The sequence below is a fragment of the Triturus cristatus genome, chromosome 6, assembly GCF_964204655.1.
Source record: "Triturus cristatus chromosome 6, aTriCri1.1, whole genome shotgun sequence".
Lineage (NCBI taxonomy): Eukaryota > Metazoa > Chordata > Amphibia > Caudata > Salamandridae > Triturus > Triturus cristatus.
The window spans coordinates 1,135,867,104-1,135,891,868 of record NC_140589.1 but is presented as its reverse complement, the minus strand read 5'-3'; the positions used below and the strand labels follow the sequence as shown (position 1 = coordinate 1,135,891,868).

Sequence of the window (24,765 nt, the reverse complement as noted above, 5' to 3'; positions counted from 1 at the left end):
ATGGTTACGCACCTGAATGCCACAAGCGGTACTGAACCCGAGAACAATTTTTGTCAGCCTACGCAGCAACCCTACACACATGCCTGTTCCCTGCTGACGAGAGGTAATAACCTCGAAACACGTGTCCAGGGATGGCCAACACAACTTTAATTTTGCTTAATACTCTGGCAGAGGCGCACTCGCTGATGCTGACTTCATGGACCATAATACTTTGGGGTAACACGCTGGTAGGAGGAGCAGTGTGCGACCAATTGGATTTGCATTCTACCCTGCAACACTGCACTCTCCACCACTGAACTCTACGCAACTCTACTCTGCACCACTTTACTTTACGCCACTCTACTTCACTCTACTTCACTCTATGCCCATGCACTGTATGCACTACAATCTACGCCACTCTACTCTGCATCATTCCACTCTGTGCCACTGCACCCTATGCTAGTCCATTTTAATCTGCTCTACACCACTTCACTCTGCAACACTGCATTCTACGCAACTCTTTTCCACTTTGCACCATTCCTCTGTACGCAACTCCACTCCATGCCACTGTAGTCTACTCTGCACCACTGCATTCTATGTGACACCTCTGCACTCTATGCCACTGCACTTTACTCTGCCCCGTCCTTCTCTACGTCACCCTATTTCAATGCTATCTATGCCACTCTACTTTGCATCACTCCACTCTACACCACACCATTGCACTCTACACCATTGCACTCTACACCACTGCACTCTACACCACTGCACTCTACACCACTGCACTCTACGGCACTCTACTCTGCAACACGGCACTCTATGCCACTCTACTCTGTGCCGCTCTTCTCTGCGCCACTCTACTGCACTCTACACCAATCCCCTCTATTGCTACTGTACTCTACGCTAATCTACTCTCTGCCACTCTAATCTGCTGTGCACTACTCTACGCGCCACTTCACTCCATGTCTCTTTACTCTACTCTGCTACACTCTACTCTATGCCAGTGTTCTCTACCCCACTGTACTAGAAGCTGGGTCTGGTGGCTTAGTGGACTAATACATCCACTGTAGTGGCCTGTGTGCCTAACAGCCTGTCTCTAGTACACGTCTGGGCTTGGTGAAAGTTCCTCTTTCTGAATTCCTTCTAGACATCCACAGACACAGGAAGGGCTGGGTGGGATTTAGCTAAGGGTGGGCATGAACTCCGCTCTGCCGGAGGAGTTCCTGGAGTGGAGTTTGCCAGTGCGCTTGCTCACCCCCAATAACAAGCATTGAAAATGCAATATGTCTCGCCTTTGATTAAGTTAAAGCCATTTGCTTTGCTAATGGTATTGTATAGCAAAGCAAATGGCTTTAACTTAATGAAAGGTGAGACCTATTGCATTTGTAATGCTTTTTGTTTTTTGCGAGTTTTTTTTCCGACTGCATGCATGGTACCTGTCAAACCCAGCCGTATTCCTCAGAGAGTTGGTGAAACGGCTGCCGTCATTCGTTCTCATGAGGACGAAAGTGGCTTGCTGGTGACTACAGTGCATCGACGGGAGTATGGTTGTAAGAAGGGGAAAATAATCTGTCAAATGATGTGCCCTGTTGTGAAAGATTTTTACCCCAGAGAGGTTTTTTTCACAAGAATGCCATTACAGTGCAGCGCCAAGCACTGATAGAACGCACAAAGGTACAGCACCAAGCACTCATGGTAATAACACAACTTCGTGTTAATTGCAAAGTTTTATATTTACCAGTTTGCAGTCAATCCTTATCTTGGATATTTTAGCAATAATGAAACGCCAAGCTTAGCAGTTCCATGGCCTGCATCTGTGTTACTCAAGATAAAACGTATAGAACGCAGGCTTTGAAAACAGTTTATCTTTTAATATATACTCTCGAAAAGAGCCGCAATCTCTCCAACTTTTATGTCTTCAACACAGAACTAATGCTGTAGTCTGATTGTACCAAGCTTCAATGTGCTCATGCATGTAAACGCCGTCATGCACAAAGGTGCGCTGGCTATATATGTAGTGTGAATGTTTAACCTGCTGTATTGCACTGCAAGCATGGGGAATGCATGAGGGCTTATATCCAGGCAGTAGAAGAAACCTATAAAGAGAACTTAATTTCCTATCAACCATCTGCACAGAAAGGGACGTCACTGAATTTCCGATCATCCATCGTACAGGAAGTGACATAACTGGTTTCCGTTTCCCGCCCACGGCACCCTGCACTCCTCCTCTTTCCCACGAACTACTTAATGGCAGCTGCAAAACGGATGATGAAAGGATGCGTGCAGCAGGCACAGCTGCGCCTATCTGCACCTGCACCGTGTCCAGGACCAGTGACCCTGGTCCTGTCCCAAGCCCCGCTACCGTGCTGCACTCCTCTGTGCTTTCAGGCCTGGCTGCCGCTCACCGCACTGCTGCCACACTGCACTACACAACGTTGAACGAGAGTTCACATGTGTCTCCTGCAAGTTCTTATGATCAACCACTCCTACGCCAACAGCATCCAGCAGCCCACTTGCCAATAGCTCAAACTTGCGAAATGCGAGACCTATTGCATTGCAAATGCTTGTTTTTTCAACTATGGGAATTACAGGAAATTAAAGAGAGAGAAGAACATTTTAATTAAAAAGTTAAGAAAATTACAATTTACTCTTCATCACCAAATTTGTTTGTAGAGCCCCAAGAGGTACAGTGTAGCAGATCTACCACAAAGTACAATAACACAAGCATTTGCAATGCAATTGGTCTCCCATTAGTGAAAGTTGGAGTTAATGGTGTTGTAAATGATAATGTCTTTTGTTTATGGAGTGGGTGTATGTAGTGTGGAGTTTAATTATATGGATTGGATTGAACTGGTTAGTTGTGGAATTGTGTGGGGTGGAAAAGTGTGTGTGTGTATTTGTGTAGTGGAATTATGTGGATAGTGAGGAACTTCGATTTTCGATCACGATCGAATCGACCCGCCATTTTGTGGCCCGCCGCCATTTTGTGTTGCCATCACTCAGGCAGCACGGCGAACAAAGTCTATTCTGCTTTTTCTGTAGCCTGGTGTCGAAATACGCCCTCGGCCTCTATTTGCAAAGCTGGTGTTAGAACTAGCCGAGTACACTAATCCCTGTCTGGCTTTTCAAATCCGCGTCTCAACTATCTGTTGGCTCACACTATTCTTTCCTGACCTTATCTTATCGATTGGCCTTCACTGTCTCCTGCTAGCATTCTCTCGTTTCACAACTGTCCTCCAACACACACAAATGTATCTCGCCACCTGCAAGTTAGTTATGAATCTGTTAATGTATTAGCTTGAGGGAGGGGTGACAAACACAGTTGGAGGAGAGGTCTCTTCGAGTCATCTGACACTTCTGTTTTCAAACCTTTCTTATTGGTTCCGATTGTTTTCCAACTTTCCTTATTGGCTCTTTCTTGTATGCTCTGGGAGTGTATTTTATTAATAATTGTAACATTGTATGGTATAAAACCCGATGCGCCACAGAGTGAAGTGGCAGTCTCCTGAGAACCTACTTTGTGTACTTCTAGGATAACTGTACTAGCTGCAGCTAAATAAATCTGCTCTTCTAACGCCGACAGAGTGTCCCGTGTCTCTGTGTAGCGAAGCAGGAGAACTCCGGAGACTTCGGGCGTACCCTGCGCCACCAGGTCCAAAAGGTTCTGGTTCTTCAATAGTAATTATGTGGTATTAAATTAGCTGGAATTATGTAGAATGGGATTGAGTGTTATGGAGTGTAAATATGTGTATTGGTATGTTGTCTTGTGGCGTGGTATGTAGTGGAATTTAATTATTAGGTGAGCTGTTGAATTGTGTGACATGATGTTGAATTTGAGGTGTGGATTGGATGCATTTGTTGTGTATGTGTGTAGATTTGAATTATGTGGTTTGTTGTTGAATTATGTGGTGCAGAATGGAAATGTGTGGAGCTGAATTGCGTGGCGTGGAACTGTGGTATTTTAAGTGAAATTATGCTGATGGAAATTATGTGGCATGGTGTGGAGTGTATTTGTATGGATGGTTGCTATGTGGCATAGTAGTTTTATGTGGCATGTATTTATCTGGTATTTAGTAGAGTGTAATTAGGTGGCAATGATTAATGTGCACATATGTGCAAAGGCTATATTGAATGTACTTTATTATCCTTTATGAATAACGGTAAAAACAGCTGCAGGAGTACTGTCAAAATGATATGTGTTAGCAGGGCCTTTTTAAGCCTTAGTAAGTTGTTGGATGCAAAGTTAACAGACAGAAACCGCCACAACATTTCCAAAAAATAAATAAACACTGATCCTGGAGATGCTGCCAGAAAGAGTACTTAAATGAAGGGTTTCAGATGATATTACAATTTGGATGCAGCACTTTAAACCATCCCTTGCCCATGACTTGGAAAATAAATAACTTTTTAAACATAATTTAGGTGGCGAATGCAGATTTAATGAATAAAGCTTCAGCAGCATTTCATATGTTTAAAAATGTAAACTCTAAACATGTTTCTTGAAATAGGATTAGAACTCAGACATACAAAGTGCACAGTAATCTAAATACAAAGTCTTGATTTGCTAGTGTGCTGGGTTTATTACACTGCCCTGGTGATATTACATGTGAAGTCTAATGGCTCACTGTAGGAGGGTGGAGTAGCAAACGCAGCCATAAATCTTGGCAGGTAGCTCATTTATGGAAAAGAGCCACCTAGCGAAGCAAAGAGGCCCAGCTCGGCAGGCGCTTATGTGAGAAAATAAATAGCTGTTGTGTTTGAAAAGTGTGGCAGAGCAGAAAGAATACAGAGGAGCAGGACAGCATGCCAGGTCCGTCGGGGGAAGTGCACGGAGCAGAGAGGCACACTGGCGAGAGAGCCATAAAAGCACAAATGTGGGAGGAAGAGCAACAGAAGGGAGACCTCTGAAACAGCCTTGCTGCTGCGCATCGGGGTTGAACTAACGCCAATTAAGTCATTGTCCCCTCATTCCAGCACTAAAATGAGAAACATTGAGCAATGAATCTTACAGGCTATAAATAAATGAATAGTGTGTTAAACAAAACATGTACAACAAAAAGCACCCGTAAATGGTGCCTGAAAATAAAGTGACCGTTGCGTTTCAAAATCGGAATGTTTTTATTTATGTAGCTAAAAGAAAGCACTGCTTTGTTAATTTGCACAAGCACAGTGGCACACAATAATGGGTGCAGACTCCAAATAAACAGCATGCTGTGTGGTGAAATTTTGAAGAGTGCTTCACGTTTGCAGTTAACCTTGAGGCAAACGCTTTCAAGGAATACGAACTGCTGCAGTGCTGAGGCCAAGGTGCTCTCTGTTAGCCTCGGTCGGGGGCACACACAAGTGCACCATTAAAGACCCTGGCAATGGGGTAGCAGGGGGGGCAGCGAGGATCTTCAGCATGCAGCTCAAGTGCTCCCTGGAGTCAAAGTGCAGCAGCAGTAACCTGAAAAGTGTGAGGAAGAGCAGCTACTTGCGCCCGCACACAAGAGGTTTTTTGTGCAGCTGGGGCCGGGAGAGACGCCTCAGGAGCCGGCCCAAGTACTAGGAGCTTGAAAAGAAGTGGCACAGCAGGCCGGCCATGCGCAGCATTTCGCTCACCTCCTCTAAGTAACAAGATGAAAACAAATGTAAAACCATGATGGAGTAGCGTTTATTGCAGTTTTATATAGCGCAAACTCCACACAAAGATATTGGATCACTGTGCATGAGCACCGTTTAAATTACACAAGATCACATTTTTCACCCTGAGGGCAAAAATGGAGAGCCTGATAGAGACCCGGTTTGGCAACTGCTTTTTAGAACTGCCAGTGCAGAGCACCGGCAGGACCCGGCCCACTTAAAGCCCTGGCTCTCACCTGTAGGAGGATGGAACGCAGCAGGGACCACAGCTCCTGACGCACTCGTGATCACGCAGCACACACAACACTGGCAGTAAAAGCGTGCCCTAGCCGGCTGTGCCCCAGCATCTGTGGGGGACTAGGAAAACTAACGGCGACACTGAGTCAGTTTTGGTGCAGGTCAGTTCACACAGAGGCCCAGAGCTCTGCGCACGCTACTACAAGCAAGATTAGCCAGGACGGAAGGCAACCCCAGCAGGCCAGCCAACAAGATGAAAACAAATGTAAAACCATGATGGAGTAGCGTTTTTTGCAGTTTTATATAGCGCGAACTCCACACAAAGATATTGGATCACTGTGCATGAGCACCGGTTAAATTACACAAGATCACATTCATGTTTTGAGGCACGGGGAGAAGTGATGTGCCCAGAATCACAGGATTTTGAGCATTCCGAGATTCAATCATGGTTCTTAAATTCCAAATCCTGCAGTTCTGGTTGTAACGCCACAGCCAACCCTGCAGCTGGACAGACATGGAGATTAAGACGCACAGCGCAATTAAAAAAGCGAGGTCCCGAAACTGAAAGAGGACCGCCCTGCAGCCGGAGCATGGGGATCTCTTGTCTTTATGGGGCCATGTGTTCCTAATTATAAACACATCGCCCCATAAAGATAAGAAAGTGCTTTGCGACAGCAGCAAAGCAGGCCACTGAGTCCGGATCGGAGGCCAAAGCACGTGAACCCAAAACCCTCATTTCCAATGGCAGGCCACCGTTTAGCATAAACGGTGACGCCAGCCAATGGAAATGAGGGGCGGGGCTTCAAGCCCTCTTCTGAAAGTCCTCCTTAACAATAAATCTCGCCGAGCGAGCAGCGCATGCGCTGCCTCGCTAGGCGAGACCTAAAAAGAACTCTTCTTCTGTGATACACCCACACAAAGCAGTTTTGCCAAATAAATATGCTGCAAAGCTAGGAAAAAACTTCCGCCAATTTTATTGATGAATGCCCCAGTCCATGTCTTTCATATGTTGTGATTCAGGTATGCATCGCTTATGTGAAGTCGTCAAGCATAGGCTTGAATTTCAACTTTCAGTTTCAAGGCAGATTTCACGGAGTGCCTTGGGAAACATAGTTCTTTTACGCTAGATACGGACGCTGGGTGTGTGGCATGAAGACCACAACTCCCAGTATGCCTCTCTTTATGCCAAAAGAAAAGCTCAACTGAAGAGAGCCTGTACATTAGCCACTCCTGTACATTACCCGCCCTCCTAACAAGCCTTATTTTTGTTCACCAGACTAGTTGCCGAATATAAGCCTGAGTTGGCTCTCCCCCAGGACTGCTGTGCCCTCAATCTACCAATAGCTGCACTTTACTTTTCCCCCTGAGATGACGAAGATGATGGTGACAGCAGTACTGGCGGCGAGGACTCATCCTTCCAGGAGTCTGACTCTCTGCTTTGTTAGTGGGATTAGGAGAGGTTCAACTCCTTCCACGCTGTGGGGAGGGGCCCTACCACCTTCCCGATCCAATCTACCTGGAACGGTAACCGAGGGCTCCAGCTTCCGTATCCTCGACTACCCGGGGACACCGGGTACTCTTCTTTGACAGTTGACACACTGACACGCCACCCCCAGTTCTTCAGCTCATGTGGGTGATATTGGTGTTAGATACTAACGTCTGTGCTGTCATCAAAGTGGTGGTTCTGTATTTTTGTACCTTAAGAATCAATGACTGTACTTTTTTTGCAAATATTTGAGGGTTGTTACTGATAGAAACATGCTGGGTTTGTCTCCTGGGGTAACTGACGGGCCTCCTTGCCACGCCAAAATAAACCGGGTTTACGCTTGCAGCATGGCGAAGAAGGTAAAACGCGGCGCCTTCCCTAAATATGCTACTGCTAATGTGGACGACTAGAACGCAATATAATGACACACTCCCAAAAGAGTGCAATGCCCCAGGGGGAATCTGGACCTCTGAAGTGGGGTGCTCAACTGATTTACTTCACACAAACTTGTATGGTGATTGGATTTCCGCCGCTCGTGGAATTCCAATGAGTTTTTAGGTTACTCCGCAGAATTCCGCAGAGTAAAATTCCGCAAGCTCCGCCCACCCAGAGATTTAGCATCCATCTGCATTCATCTACACTCTGATGGGTCTTCTTGGGCAGATGGGAGAAAGGGGCTTACACTTCCAAGGGTAGTGGTCTGACCCCACACAAAGGACTGATAGTCTGGAGCAAGGGCTGGGTTGAAAGGGATACTGGTGCACTTCAGACCCACTCTTTGAAGTTTCCTTCACATCAAAGGCCCATTTGAGTATAAGTATTGGAAAAAATGAATAGATACAAAAACTATCTATTAGTGTTAAGAAAACTAAAAAGACAAAACTGGGGGTATGTAATGCTTTGTTGGTTCTTTTTTCATTTTCAGAACAATCAGCCTATTTTTCGGGCATCTTTGCTGCCCTATTTCTTATGACATCTGAGACTTTGAAAACAAAATTGGATTTCATCCTTCTTCTGGAAGCACTTCTGCTGTCTAGTTATGGGAAGCTGCTGCTGATCCCAGCTGTCATTTGGGAACACGATTACACATTTGTGAGCCTGAAACTCATCAAACTCTTTGTGCTGACGTCAAACTTCCAAGCAATTCGAGGTAATTATCTGTGATCTTTGCTATATGTTTACTGCTGCACACTGCGTTCAAATGTATATAGTCATCATCTTAAACCATTATGGTAAAAAAGCAGCTCCAACATTTTTAAGTGATTGTTTTCTGTATGACATTGTTGTCCCAAGGTGAACTACAGGTGGCTTTTCATCTTTTTAAGCCTTGGTGATGCTGAACACCCGTTTAGAAAATCTTTCATATCCAATCTAGTACACTTCTGTGTTTAAGTGTAAACTTTCTGTAATATCTTTACCTTTTAAGCCACCAATCAAGATGTCCTTCAGGGTCAGGTGGAATGGAAGAGTGGTAGGATTATACTCCCATTTAAAGCTGAGTACTTAATGAGTCACTTTCATCAGATACCCACTGAGAGGGCCCATCCTGGGTGAAAAAATATGTTTTTCTAATACACAAAATGAGTCACGTTTTTATCATGTGGACATTCTTGCATGCTCCAAGTCCTACCTGAGCAGTGAACTGTCTATGTTTTCAGCCTCTACTAACCTCTTCCTTTTCAAAGCTTCTCTTGAATATGTACCTTTCTCGTATGCTCTCAAAGCCAGCCAAGTCAACACCCATTACTCAAGGAACAATGAACATGTTCTTTTGTGTCAGAAAAAGAAATGTAATCTTCCGGGTCTCCCCTGCAGCTTCTATCCTGAGATATTCTTTTGTGTTTTGGTCATCCATGTTTGTCAATTAATACATGTAGTGGTAATATTATGCGATGGACAATATGCACTGCCCAATGGTCTCTTCCATTAATAACACTGACTCATAAAATCAGTCCTTTCTAGAATCTAACATTAAATGTATTCATTCTTCAAAAAGCATGAGCGAGCAGGAGTGTGACATTTTACACAAATGTGCCTCTTGTCAGAATACCAAACTGGGTTTCTCTGTCAGTACTTCTGTGAACGCATTCATTTCTGGCCACCCATGCTCCAGAATTCACCCTATATTCTTATCTATTGTTACTGAAATTTGTCTCCAAGATTGTGACATCAGTGTCTTACAAACTACACCTCTTATGGAACATTTGACCTGTGATCCCAACTCCAGACTTCAGAGCCACAATAGTAATTTAACGTAGAAGACAGACATGCATTATTCTTTATCCACTTCTAAAAATTATCCTCCTTCTGACACTTCTGCTGAATTGGTTAATGAAAAATCTAGATATGTTGCTTTCACAACATTTTCCCTTCACCCTTAGAAAGGCCTTACCGATGAAGCAATTAATTTCATGGAACCAAAATACTTAATATAAAATGCTTTAGGGACTGACCTAGAAGCAAATATCTTCTTTGCTTCAACAACACTAAGGTGAAAAAAATCAGACATTAAATCAAGAGTTCTCCCTTCCAGGTCAAAAGCTTGGAAATCCTACCCCTGCTTCTCTAGATGTTCAGCAGGCTCATATTCTCCTCTTGTGTAGGAAAGAGCAAAAATAGTCTTATTCAACTCCTGCTTCAAGGATGAATACTGGGTTTTCTTTAGTCGGAGCTCTGCTCTTAACCTACCTGTTTGTTGTGGCAGTTGGACCTCGCTTGGGCTTCCCACTTCGGGCACTTTGATCGCCCTTTTGGCATCTGCAATGGCAACACCAGTAAATGGGACCCCATCTCAGCACAGGTCACTCCTGGATCTCTCTCTTGAGTTTGTCAGCTGCCTCTGGGTGGTTTTCATATCAAGACCATGATGTGCCTCTCCTTCTGGGAGTTTCCTCTCCTGTAGCACCAGGACACTGCTTCCCTTTCTCAGCAAGTTTATGTGCCTCTAGGTTTCTTCAGGCAGATCCTGGCTTCCTCCAGCAGAAAGTGGTGACTTTAGGTGATGTCCTCTCACCTCTGCGAGACTGGCTGTTAGGCAGACTCCAGGCCTGGTTATAGCAACTGTTCCAGTACTGTGTGGAGTATTTGCTTCTGTGATCAAGAAGAACTTGGGACTGGTATACATAGAGGGGTGGTTTGCATCCCACGTTTATCCACATTTTTCAGATATGGGAAGCAGACCTACTAATTCAGACTTGAAAATAGTGTGGAGGCAGTACTCTTTCAAGTCTCCTTCTCAGGCTGCTCTCCAGATTAAGCCTTCGGGTAAAGTGATGCTTTTCATAGCAGGTAGCGCTGGGTCTGTCGCCAAGCAGGAGCTCCCACAAATGGGCACAATGAACTCTGAGTTTTCAGCACCTGACTTTAATCACCCTATATGAAGCAGTAATCAGTAAAAGACAAAAGGACAAGCCTGGCCTATAAACTTCCTCACCTTGAAAACTAGATGCTGCAGTCCTTCACCCCTACTGTCTGCTAAAGAGCATTGCTCAGTAAGAACTGTTCAACAGTCTCTTGCTAACAAAGTGTATGCCATTTCTGAAGGTTGCCCTGTCTCCATCCTCCTCTCTTCAATGTCTAGATCTCCACCGTCCAGGCATAGGAACGCAGGCAATACACTGCCACTGTTTGAGGAAATTATTCTCACCCTCCATATTGTACGATGCTACACCAATGACATACAAAATGGATTTTGATGGCTTCAGTACTCAAAAAGACATACATACTAGTGTATGCACTCCTAGTACAATATTTGTATCACAGATGTACTTTGCGTGCACTTGGTATACACATAGGAGGCAGTGCAAGATTCTGGATTTCACATAGGAGGAAAAAATAGCTTCTGCATACCGCAGAATGAAAAGAAATGCCTTCCACTAGTCCTGAATTGTGTTTTTCCCCTTCTTAAGTTTCTCTCAAAGGATCATAGGGATAAACACATTACCTCCTTGCCTGTCTCCTTATCCTAGTCCTTCCATCATAAGCATTGCCTCATCCCTCTCCACAGTACTTTCCTATCTTATACTAAACCAAAATTTAATTTAACAGTTTTACCAAGGGGGTATAAAGCAAGGATATGCCCCAGTTACTTTCTGTTTGTCTGAAAACATGTATCCGTGGTTCGTTTTGTATCCGAGTTTTCAGTAAGGCATGAATAGTAAATATTAATGTATTCATTGTTTAAGCTTCTTTTGCAGTAGAGAGGTCTGTTTTCCCTAATAATTTCTCAGTGTTCTATTAAAAACTTAATTGTCAGAGTTTGAGTTGTCTAGGGTAGATTGCAGAGTTTTGCTAGCCTGCCCACCTCTGTTCAATAATTTAGGTGGTATGACTGGGATTGTACCTTGAATCCACTCCCATTGATACCAAAGAGAGCAGAAGCTGCAAGCTCTCCTCGCCTCTCCAAGTTATTACTGGGGTGTAGCTGTAATTGTATTTTAATCTCTGCCTTTTTCAGATAGAGCAGCAGGTATTAGTCCACCCACCTCCGATGAGCGGTCAGGTGATGCAGGAACGGTTTGCACAAAGACACTCACCTTTTTTTTTTTTTTGAAAACATATTTTATTGAGCGATTGCACAGATGGTACAGGACCCTGAATATCAGGATCAACAACAGCATGACACACTCACCTTTTTTTAATATGGTGCATGTACTGCAAGACATGCCGCCTGGACGCTATACTTGGTTGTTAGGCAGTGGGACACAGGAAGGATTCGCTAATACCTTGTGGGAACACCGAGTTCAAACACTGGCATCAATGAACAATGTAAGAAGACTGCAAAACACCATTATTATGAAGGTAGATTACTTAGAAGAGGAGGCCACTCATTGTTTTAATGTTCCTGTGGGATAATAAAGTAAATAATGATACTATTTATAAGCACAATCGCAATAGAAAGAGTTAAGTCGGTATCCAAAGGAGAAGAGACCATATACACCTCAATTTCCGGTAATAACAATCGTTATTTATGTATATAATAATGCAATTTTTTACAAAAAAACAACAGAGCAATAGTGCGTAGTGTCCCCAGTGAACATGGAACCTAAAACATTGGTGACATATTTATGACATATACACATAGTTTCCAATACTTTGGAAAGTCGACCATCATAAATGATACGTAATGAGAACAGGGTCTTTATGCAATATTAAGCTCTGAAGAATGGTTCGCTTTAGTTTTTGTCGACGGCGTTTCGACCACTTATGTAATGAGGTGTCTCATCAGGACCTAATGATGTAGGAACATCTAAAATTGAAGGAAAAGAGACTATAAGTGTGTGGCCTTAATGTTACCAACGGTCCTTGAAATAGAGCACTTAGGGGCGGCCTGTACCTGAGGCGAAGTAGTCTATCAGCGTGAAGGGCGCGCACCCCAAGGAACTGAAAGTGTAAAAATTACTCACATTGTTAACAATATGCTCACTAACACGGTTATGAACATACGTATATTCAACCATATGTGTCGCGGTATCAGATTGCTAAACATTGTTGTTCCAAATGTATTTTGGCAAAAGAAATGCTTTCAGTTTAATTGAGAAATTTGTTTCACACTGTGTTCTGCTACAATATTGTTACGAACTGCATCAATGTCGCACATTGGCTATTATGAGTTGCCTTCACATAATAGATGTTTTTTTCCAGTCGCCGAATGCACTTTACTTTTGTCCTGATACCCATCGTTCTACCACAACTGTTACACTGCCGGTTGCCCTTTGTATTAGTCATTTCTGTCCAATTCAAGGAATTTTTCATCCGCACAAAAACCAAATTTTTACATTTAGAGATCCAGCTGAAACTGATACATTCTATTTTCTTTAGGGTACCTCTCTTTCGGTCTTTTCTCCCTTTCCCTTACAGAGAGCGGAAAACTGGATTACACTACCTGGCGGCTATCGATAGCGATGCCTGCCGTGATATCCGGTTCTGTCGAGATTATCCAGAAAAGTACTTAACCGTGATGCAAGTTCCGTCGTCTTGTCAGTCAACAAGTGTAGACGGACACATGCGCTTCTACACATGCGCGTAGCGGCTGCACAAGCCCTTTGTGTCTGAAGCCACATCCTATCACAGGTAAGAGCCTGTTTCTCCCTCTTGGAGATAATAGGCCTTTTGACACAGCAGACCGACCCATTACTTAAAACCCCACTTGTCTTCCATTTTTACAGATACATGGACCATTGTGGTGTTATTATATAATTGGAATTCTGAGCAACGCTGATCTCCTGTTATTGCAGATACACGGACCACTGTGTTTAAATTACTATACAATTACCGATTATTAAACATTACTGGATAATTTCTAATCCTATTTCCTTTTTCACATGTGCCGTGCACAGGCTGGGTCCCATGTGAGTAATTTTTTACACTTTCACTTCCTTGGGGTACCCACCCATCACGCTGATAGACTACCTTCGCCTCAGGTACAGACCGCCCCCATGTGCTCTATTTCAAGGAACGTTGGTACCATTAAGGCCACACACATAGTCTCTTTTCCTTCAATTTTAGATGGGTCGAAACGCCATTGACAAAAACTAAAGCGAACCATTCCTCAGCGCTTGTTATTGCATAAAGACGCTGTTCTCATTACTTATCATTTATGATGGTCGACTTTACAAAATATTGGAAACTGTAGGAGAGTAGGATCTGCTTCTTATAGTTACCCCCACTTTTTGCTGATGTTTCACTGTTTTTCGACTTTAGTCTGGCTGGGGCCCTGCTAACCAGAACCCCAGCCTAGCTGCTTCCTCTCTAAATTGATTACCAGTACTTTAGGTACACTCCAGATTAGATTCTGGGGTACCCTTATAAGTCCCTAGTATATGGTATACTCTGTACCAAGTGCATAGGTACCCCAGGGCCTACCAGGGGCTGCAGCATGTATTATGCCACCCCTGGGAAGCCTTCCAAAATGACACCACCGGACTGCTACTGCAGCCTGGGTAAGGTGGTGCATGTACCCCTTACTGAGATATAGGTTCACTATAGCTCTCCATATCACTGCACATATAAACCTATCAGTCACCCCTAAAATCCTGAAAGCAGGGTGCTCGGTTTTATGTGAGAGGGTACCCATGCATGAGCAGAGCCCCTCTGCAGCCTTCGGAACCTTTTTTCCGGGGTTGTTTGTGATGCAGCCAAACCATATACTCTTAAGTGCATTATAACCAAATGGTAAATGCTAACTTTGGGATGGCTGCACGGAAACCTGTTGTGTTTGGTGTCAAACACCTTGGATTCATACCCACACACCAGTAACTGGTGTGGGAGTATGATCCCACCCTTCTAGAGGGAGAGACATGACAGCTCCGGTATACCCGGTACCAGCTAACAGAGGCCTGGCATCAGAAAATGGATGCTGCCAGCCACCACAGACAGGAGTCTGCCCTCCTGCTGCTGGACGAAACTCCGGCAGGGGAGGCCTGGACAATAGCTTTCCTGTCACAGGGAGGTGTCACCACCTCCCAGACAGGCTTTAGTGTACTGGGGCTGGGTGGGTGCACTCCAAGAGTGCTTTGGTCTGCACTGGGGGCACATTTGGTGTCCCTGTGCATAGTCCAGCTCAAACCGGTTGCAGGGCCTACTAGACCCTGCTCTGGCGTGAAATTGGACAAAGGAAATGGGTGTAGCCACCCCTCTTTCCTGACCCTCCCATAGGTGGGTCCCTAGAGTTTGTCCAACTTCTTCCTTGGGTATAAGACAGGAACCCCTGGCTACAAGACTTTAGATTACACCTGGACGAAACTCTGATACTGAATCCTGGAACTTCGACGATCTACATTGAACTAGATGACTGAAGAATCTCCCTTGGAGTAAAGGAGTTACTCCCCTGCAAGGCAGGCACCAAAGACGCATCTGACCGGTTTGCATCTCCGAAGCACCCGCCAGACTCCGAAAAATTTTGCAACACAGAAGGTGGGTTTCCGTGGTCTTAGAGGTCGATCAGTGCCCACAGCAAGTCTGAGGCCCGTATCCCTCGTGGCGACCGTGCAACCCGAACCCCTGGACACCGCGTCACTTTGCAGAAGCATCAGCTTTCCAACAACTTCTGCAGCTGAGCTTTAGGTTACTTGTAGCCCTGACCCCGAGCAGCATTTGCGAGTGTTCCGTGAGCTGGCCCTTTGTGTTTTCTCTCGAGGTCCCTTCGCGATCCCTGGTCGATCGACTGGTGGGTCCCTGTGAAGGCAATTTTAACTCTAATTGGGCTTACCTGGTTGCTCCAGACATGCCCTGACTCTCCATCGCTTGGGGAGTCCCCAGGAACTTGCTGGTCCGCACCGAAGCCTCTTTTCTCTTCCTGTGTGGGTTGCGGTTGCCAAGGCTTGTTGGGTCCAATCTGGGCACCGACACCGCAGCACTCTGCATCCTTCAAGGGACAGCTCGAATCCAGCTCCTGGTCATCGTCGACGCCTCCTGGTCCTCGTGGCTGCAGAGTCAAGCTTCACCTCTTCGCACCTGAATCACCCGACATTGGTGGGCATTAGTCTATTGTGCCCCTGGTCACTGGCAAGTGACCCAGACTCTGTCCCCTCTGCTTTCAGGTTCTTCTGATCTTCGATCCAGGCTTGGATCATACCGGACACTTTTCTCCTTCCCGGCAGCAGCACTTTGCAGCAGATCACCTTTGAAATCAACGACTATTCCCAACACCATTTCACACCTATGCCCCCAGCTTCCCTGGGTGAGGTAACTCAAGTACTCCGGTGCTCCCGTGGGTGCTGGCCCTAGAACCCCCTAAGTCTAAAGGGGTTTGCTCAAAATCCTCTCCTAAGTGTCCTTAACTTCTAAAATTCCAACTACGACTTTCCCATAGAATAATACAGGGCTCGCGCCTGTGTTCTCACACTGCACACGTCCCCCGTGGGTCTCCTGTGTCACTACCTTGGGTGGTTCCTTGGGGTCCCAGCGATTCTACGTGCTCTCGGCACTGTGTCTAGTCAAGTCATGGTTCTTATACCACTTTCTTAAATGGTTTGGTCCGCCCCTAGGGCCCATTGTATATTGTGCTATTTACTGTCGTTTTAGAACTGTATTATTGTGTATCTTGGACTCTAATCTCATAAAGAGATTAGTAGTGAGTGTTTAGAAATAAATACGTATATTTTATATATACACCTTGTGTGGTTCTCCTTTCATTTAGTGATTCAAGAGGTTATGATCTGGTAAACAAGCTGCTTTACACTCCTTCAAGACTTAGCCTGAAGGCTGCTCTCCATAGCTACCACTAGGATAGCTTTCAATAAAGGTTGTCTTTAAACCTATCATCAATAAGGGTTGTTTGAACTGGTCAAGGTGCCCACTATAACTAGTGGACGGCATATACCAGGCCAACTTCTCACATTGGTGTGCAGCGTTTGGATTCAAGCTTGCTATTGCTTTACCAGATAATCTCTTTGAGTAACTAACTGAAAACCACTATAGGTACACAAGTACATATAAATCAAGTCTAGAATAAAGTAAGTTCTACTGAACTTGAAGTTGCGTTAGCAAACCGACCAGCACACCCCTTTTCCCCAACTCAAGAGAGTCTAGTAGCTCTCACTAAGTTAGGGAGGTGCAACACCTCACTACACTAGTATATCTTGAAGACCTGAAACCAGTGGCTCCTTGTCATCCAGGTATGACCATCTCACATTCGTGGAATTGAGAAACATGTGTACAGCTAGGAAGTTAAAGACAGGGAGGAGTGCAAACACTCAACGCCTCATGGAGGCTTTACTGTTGGATGATCTCAGAAAGACCCCAGGGTCTGATGAGGTAGGCAGGTTGGGTGGGGCAGCAGAAGAGGAAAGGCCAAGAGGTGACCAGGACTCTGAAACTGACCAGGAGGATCAAGATGATTCTAACCTGGAAAATCCAATCCATCCTGAAGGTGAGGGAGAAGGCCTCAGTGGCCCTCTCTATACCCCACCTGGAAGGGTTGGTGGTGTGCCAAGAAGATCAAGATCTCCTTCTCTGGAGTCTAATTATTCTGGTGCATCTGTAGGGACCTCTGTCTCTCATAGGACCATTTTCCCCCAGAAGAGGGAGTCCTCTTATGAGAGAAAATGCAGACTGGTCCAGTTTGAGGAAGCTAAGCTTAGGATAAAGAGGGAACAGTTGGCATTGGATAGGGAATCCCTGGAGCTCCAGAGAGCTTCACTTAGATGGGGGCTAGAGCCCCATGGTAAAAGCAACAGTGACCCTAGAGGTAGAGATCATACTCATGACCATAGGAACCTGAACAAGATTGTCCTTCCCTACCAGAGTGCGGATGACATCCACAAATGAAAAACGGCACTGGAAAGGGCCTGTAAAGTACAGAGGGCCCCTCAGGAACAGTGGGCAGCAATCTTGTGGCTCTCCCTTCCAAACAAAGGAAGAGACAAGCTCCTCACTGTTAGAGAAGATGATGCTGACAATTACACAGTCTTGAAGAGTGCACTGATATATGGGTTTGGCCTAACCACTGAACAGTAGAGGTTGAAGTTCAGAGTTACCCAAAAGGCACAGACTCAAGTCTGGGTTGACTTTGTAGATTGTGCTACTAAGGCTCTGGAGGACTGGTTACTTGGCAGTAAAGTGAGTGATTTTAAAGGATTGTATGATTTGATTATGAGGGAGCAGATCCTTAATAACTGTCAGAATCAGTTGTTGCATCAGTACCTGGTGTACTCTGATCTGACCTCTCCCCAAGAATTGGGTCAGAAGGCAGACAAATGGGTCAGAACCAGGGTGAGGCAGAAGGTTCAGAACCAAGGTGGTGACTCCAAGAAGCAGGATTCCAAAAACTCTGATAAGGGTGGGGACAAGGGTAAAGACCAGAAGTCTTCTCAAGGGCCCCAAGAATCTGCATCTGGTGGGGATTCCCAATCTAACAAAGGAAAAGGCCAAAAGAAACCATGGTTTAAAATCTGTAAACAGAAAACCCATTGGACAAGTGATTGTACCAAGTCCAAAGACTCAACTCCAGCCACCATTGCCCCTAAGGCAACTGTCCCCCCTAGTTCAGCTCCAAGTGGTGGTACTCAGAATAAGGGTGTAGTAGGGTTAACCCTGGGTTCAGAGGTGGACTCTGGCCTAGTCAGAGTTCCAACTCAGACTGTACTGATCTGTGATGGAGGCATGGATATGGCCTCTTTTGTGAGTCCCAGTAATCTGGGATAATACAGACAGCAGCCTTTAATCAATGGAAAAGAGGCGTTAGCATTCAGGGACACAGGAGCAAGTGTCACAATGGTGACAAAAGATCGTGTGGCTCCTGAGCAGATCATACTTGGTGAAATGTACCAAGTGACCAATGCTAGCAATGTCAGGACAGACCATTCCTTAGCAGTTGTTCATTTCTCCTGGGGAGGGGTAACTGGCCTTAAGAAAGTTGTGGTAAGTGCAGACCTCCCTGTTGAATGCTTGCTTGGCAAGGATTTGGAAGCTTCAGCTTGGGCTTAAGTGGAGCTCAGGACTCATGCAGAAATGTTGGAAATCCCTGCACATGTGTTTGCTGTGACCAGGTCACAGTCAAAAATGTCAAAAGCTGAACAGGCCCTGAATCCTGGAAGAATGGACCAGGCGCCTCCCAAGAAAAGGAGCACCAGGGGTAAGGCAGTGTCTTCCCCCCCTGGCTCAGGAAGCAGATCAGTCTCTTGAGGGAGACGATCTCAGGCCTGAAGAAGAAACTGTCCCAGATGAGCTTGAACCTGCCCAGGTTGAGTTCCTGGGGACCGGGGGCCCTTCCAGGGCAGATCTGAGCCAGGAGCAGCTGAGCTGCCCTTCTCTTGAACCCCTCAGAAAGCAAACTGCTGATGAGGCTGCTGGGAATGTTAGTAGAACCCATAAGATATATTGGGATGATGGACTCCTGTACTCAGAGAGTAGAGACCCCAATCCTGGTGCCTCCAGGAGGTTGGTTATACCTCTGAAGTTCAGGGGCTTCCTATTAGCACTAGCCCATGATATTCCCTTAGCAGACCACCTGGGCCAAAACAAGACTTGAGACAGAATTGTCCCTCACTTTCATTGGCCCCACATGTCTGAAGACACCAAGGAGTTTTGTCGATCCTGTGTCACCTGTCAAGCCAGTGGTAAGGCAGGTGGTACAACAAAGGCCCCCCTGATACCACTACCTGATTTATACTGTACCATCGGGGGAGCGCACACAGCTTTTAGCCATGCATCCCCTGCAGAGAGTAGCAGTAGCCGCTCATCAACCTGTGGGTATACGTACATACATATTAGTGGATATGCACTGATCAAATCTCCTGGGTGTCACCCATATCTCCCATTTAGTTTGTGAATGCCCCCTCACATTCTATCTATCCCGCTAGGTACTATTCTCAATCTTCACAGCCTAGCAGTACGATCGTATTCATGCTGTAGGCATAACTGACTATGTTCTATATTGTTCATATCTTGCGGGAACCCCCACATAACACGTCATTGCACTCAACCGTACTTTGCCGTGACCAGCGGTCTCGCGCTGTCACTTGTTCAATTACCGGGCATCCTCATAACCCTCAACGACGCTATCGTACTCTTACCGCACATGGGAATGTTTCTATCTTGAACTCGTTTCGGACGCCCAGAGTGCTCACGCACTCCTTCAAGAATGTGGCGTTCGTCCTGAGAGTGCAACGGGAAGCCCGCCCATTGACCTAAATCGGCATCCGCCATGTAGTGTGAAGCAGGACACTGCTACACGTCCTGCTCACCCGCGGGCGCCATCTTAGAAAGATGTTATATACACCCAAACTGTGCATGAGTAATGACATGTGAATTCATATCTATGCTGTATTGCGTCATTTAAAAAAAAAATCTTCTATTAGTATTTTCTTGTGTTTGAGGGGGCATTTGTGCATTACATCCATTTCGTAAGAAAAGGCACATTCACTACAATGAGTTACTTAATTAAGCAATAGTGAGCAGACCTGGTTTTGTGCCAATCCAATGGAACCCTATGCACTTTGTATGCTGGAGAGAAATATGTGGCCCTCTGAGAAGTCCTCTCAGTCTTTTAAAAAACAAAAATACTATCTTGTGTTTGAGGGGGCATCTGTACATTACATACATTTCACAAGAGCAAGGCCCATTCACTACAATGAGTTGCTTGACTATGCAGTAATGTGCAGGCCTGATTTAGTGACACTGCAATGGAACCCTATACACTTTGCAGGATAGGCCTTGTTAGAGAGCCACATATTTCTGTCTAGCAGTCGTGCTCTACCTATGACTGATAGTTATGACCATAACCCCCTTTTGCCCAAGTGGGTCCCTAGGTGTCTTGAAAGGTATACCTTCAAAGCAATGATAACGGTGTGATATGTAACATTACAACAACCTGTATTTTGAATTGTATTTTGAATTGTAATGAGGACCCCATCCTATCCTTCCCAGGCATACCCTAAGTAGTGCTGGCTCCTCTCACATGCCGTTGTCCCTGGTATGTCTCACCCACAACAGGTTCCTATCTGCCAACCTTGTTCCACTCAATACAGTCGTTCAATCCTATTTGTTCCACCTTTTCTCAAAAAAATCCAATGCGCCTCCTTCCTAGCGAGTACATCTTCAGCTCTATGTGTGTCTCGAACTATTCTCTCAAGCACTGACCATTTCAGACCCCTGTAATTGTGTTTCTGATCCTGATAATGCAGAACCAGTCGTGTGGTTAGTTTCCCTGTCTTGAGGGTGCTGATTTGTTTTTGTAGTCTCACTTTCACTTTGCGGGATGGGAGACTAATATAGTGGAATCCACACGCACAAGTGAGTCTATAAATTATAGTTTTGGTGTTGCAATTGCTAAATTTATTTAGATGCCACGCCCTGCCATCCATCAACTGGACACCTGCGTAAGATTACACACTGAACAACTCCCACATGGGAAGTGCCCCGATGGTATGCCTGATTCTCTTATGCTGGATTGGGCGGGTGTGGACCAGCCGGTCTCTTAGATTAGGTGTACTCCTAAATGCAAACCTTGGGGGACGCATCTTGGTCTGACTTGTGTCCAGCAATGTCCAATGCTTTCTAATAATCGGTCTAATTTTAGTAGATGGGGGTCAAAGGTGGTGACCACTGGAAGACAGACCTCATTGCGTCTCTTATTTATTTCTAGCAACGCCTCACGTGATGTGTTAAGCGTTCTGTTGCATGCCCGTTTAACCACCTTAGTTGGATAAGCTCTATTTTCCAGCCTTTTCATCAAGTCCTCAGATTGTTCCATATACATATTTCTAGATGTACAGTTCCTACGATATCTGAAAAATTGCCCCACAGAAGATTATCCCGCAGGGCCTTAGGATGGAAGGAACGATAATGTAACAATTAGTTCCTATCAGTGGGTTTTTAATGGACAGTTGCTGTAACAAGTTTATTGTCAATTGCAGCAATGTCCAGATCTAAATAGACAGCTGAATGCCTACTGATGGTCCATGTAAACGGAGGTAACTTTCTGCCTCATTAAGCCAGCTTAGGAAGTCAAGCAGTTTATCTGCTGACCCAGTCCAGATGCACAACACGTCGTCAATAAACCTCTTCCAAAGAGAGATGTTCTGTTGGAAGGGGTTGGAGACATGATGGATAAAGTTCTCCTCAAACTGACCGACGTAAATACAAGCCAGACTGGGCGCAAAGGTGGCCCCTATAGAAGTCAGGAGACCTGGAGATATAGCTGGTTCTTATAGCCAAAAAAGTTCAGTGTGAGGACCAACTTAACACATTGCAACACAAAGGACAGTGGTGTATCGTGCCCAAAGTGCCCGCACTGCTGCCACCAGCATGGCATGCTGGTATACGGGGATTCGATATCTATTGTCACCTAGAATTGGTGTTCAGGATCTTAGTCTACAAGGCCCAAGATGTTGAGGATGTCAGTTGTATCTTGGACAAATGAGGGTTGAGTTATGACAGATTCCCTCAAGAAGAAGTCGTCAAACTGTGATAACGGCTCCAGTAATGACTGGATCCCTGAAACTATTGGGCGACCCGGAGTTGGACGTTGTGCCTTATGAATCTTCGGCAAGATGTAAAATGCCGGGGTCCTTGGTTTCGGATTCACCAAGAAATCAGCTTCCTTGTGAGTAATCCACTTCTTCTCTTTGGCATCCGATACCATTGCCCTGATGGTGTCTTGGAGCTCTCCCGTGCGGTCTTCGCCAAAGGTTGATAATTGGTGCGTACTCCAAGCAGTTTGCGAACCTCAGCTGCATAGTCCTTGGTGTTCATAGCCATGACCGCGCTGGTGGATTCAAGATGCAGAAGACCTGAAAATTGAAGGGACAGTTTTCAAGGTCACTTGCCAGTGACCGGTGGCCAGTAACAGGGATGACCACAGATGTCGGGTGATTTCAGGTCGTCGATGGTGTTTTGACTCTTCGCTCACGAGGTCCAGGAAGGATCGACGATGACCAGCAGCTGGATTCGGAGTGTCCCACGACGTCTGCAGCTGATGGCGGTGTCGGCAACCGGATTGGAGCCAACAAGCCTTGGCAACTGCAAGTCTCGTGTAGACTGAAGAAAGTCGATGGTGCAGACCAGCAAGGTCTGAGGGACTCACCCAGCAAGGGTGAGTGAGGGCAGGCCTGGAGCAACCAGGGAAGCCCTTTTAGTTGATGAGAAAGTCTTCGGGTGACCCACTAGCCAACGGGCAAGTGAACGCGAAGACGCCTCCTCAGAAAATGCTTCACAGGAGCAGACGGTCACTCGGGACGGGGTAGGCTGCTGATTTTTGCTGCAAGACCTGCTGGAGGCTTGGGCCTCAAATGGTCCAAAGCACAAGTTCGTAGAACGTTGTTAAGGGATTGCACTCGACAATAGCGCATGGTCCCCGGGTATTGCTGTTCCTCGTCACTCGTGGGGTCCACTCGCCACAGCTTTCGTGGGGACTCACAATGGCCGTCGAGAAGTCAGGAAATCCACTTCCGGGGCAGCAGGGACTTCGAACTCCAGCGGGAAAGTTTGCAACTGTTGATTAAGGTTTTTGGTGCCTGCCAAGCAGGGGAGTCACTCCTTGACTCCAAGGGAGATTCTTCTGTTTTCCAAAGGTAGTGGAACGTCGAAGGGCCAGGATTCTTCTTTGTAGAGCGTCGTCCAGACTTATCGGTTTCGCAATGGCAAAGCTTGCTATCTTATAGTGAAGATAGGGGAGGGACTAGCTCTATGACCACTCCTCTAGGAGGGTCAGGGGAAGGGGTGGTTACACCCACTTCCCTTTGTCCAGTTTCGCGCCAGAGCAGGGGCAGGTAGCCCCTGAACCGGTTTGAGCTGGCATATGCACAGAGGAGCCTACTGCTCCCTCAGTGCAGGACTTCCAAGCACTCTAGGAGTGCACCCACCCAGCCCCAAAACACTAAATCCTGTCTGGAAGGTGGTGACACCTCCCTGTGATAGGATGCCTTTTGTTGGGCTTCTTCCACTGCGAGTTTCAGTCAGCAGCAGGAGGGCAGCCCAGTGTCTGTGCTGGTGGCATCCATTTTGTGATGCCAGGGCTCTATAGGATTTCTATCGTTTTACATGTTGTCCCCTCTAGAAGGGTGGGACCATGCTCCCACACCATTGACTGCTGTGTGGGTATCTTTCCAAGTTGTTTGACACCAAACACGACATGTTTTGATGCAGTCATTCCAAAGTTAGCATTTCAATGCACTTAAGAGTATATGGTTTAACAGCATTCACAAACAGCCATAGATAATAGACTCTGGTAACTGCAGAGGGGCTCTGCTTATGCAGAGGCACCCCCTCACATTGTAAACCACGCACCCTGCCCTCAGGATTGATAGGGCCTGCCATGGGGGTGGCTGATAGGTTTATATGTATGTGTATGGTGAGATATAGGAACCTATATCTCAGTGAGGAGTGCTAACACTACCTCACACAGGCTGCAGTAGCAGGCCTGTGGTGTCAGATTGAGAATGCTTCCCAGGGGTGGCATAATACATGTTGCAGCCCCTGGTAGGCCTGTGAAGTGCCTATGCCCTAGGTACCTAAGGTACCTCACACAGGCTGCAGTAGCAGGCCTGTGGTGTCAGATTGAGAATGCTTCCCAGGGGTGGCATAATACATGCTGCAGCCCCTGGTAGGCCTGTGAAGTGCCTATGCCCTAGGTACCTAAGGTACCATATACTAGGGGCTCATAAGGTACCACATTATCCAATCTCTAGTGCATCTAATATGCACACCAAGTCGTTTAGAGAGAACAGAGAGACTGGGGCCCTGATTAGCAGGGACCCAGCCTGACTATAGCCAGAAACAAGTGTATACATCAGAAAAAAAGTGGGGGCAACATAAGTGCAGATCCTACTCTGCTACACAACCCCCCCCCCCCCCCACCAAACGCAGGGACATTAAACTAACCTTGACCAGTTGAGTCTTCATGTTCTAAGTGGAAATGTTTGACTGTATAGTCCATCCCCTGTAGGGAAATGGACCACCTGAGCAGTTTAGGATTTTCACCTTTCATCTGTTTGAGCCATAGG

General features: G+C 45.9%; 1 protein-coding gene across 3 annotated transcripts in view; it reads left to right on the top strand.

Annotated features, from left to right (window-relative positions):
• ARV1 (ARV1 fatty acid homeostasis modulator) overlaps nucleotides 1-24,765 on the top strand; it is a 130,840-nt gene that overhangs the window by 82,428 nt on the left and 23,647 nt on the right. For all 3 annotated transcript variants that reach the window (XM_085612039.1, XM_085612038.1, XM_085612040.1), the window contains exon 4: nucleotides 8,247-8,471. In XM_085612039.1, the coding sequence (XP_085468165.1) occupies nucleotides 8,247-8,471 (225 nt within the window). The remainder of the gene's footprint in view (nucleotides 1-8,246; nucleotides 8,472-24,765) is intronic.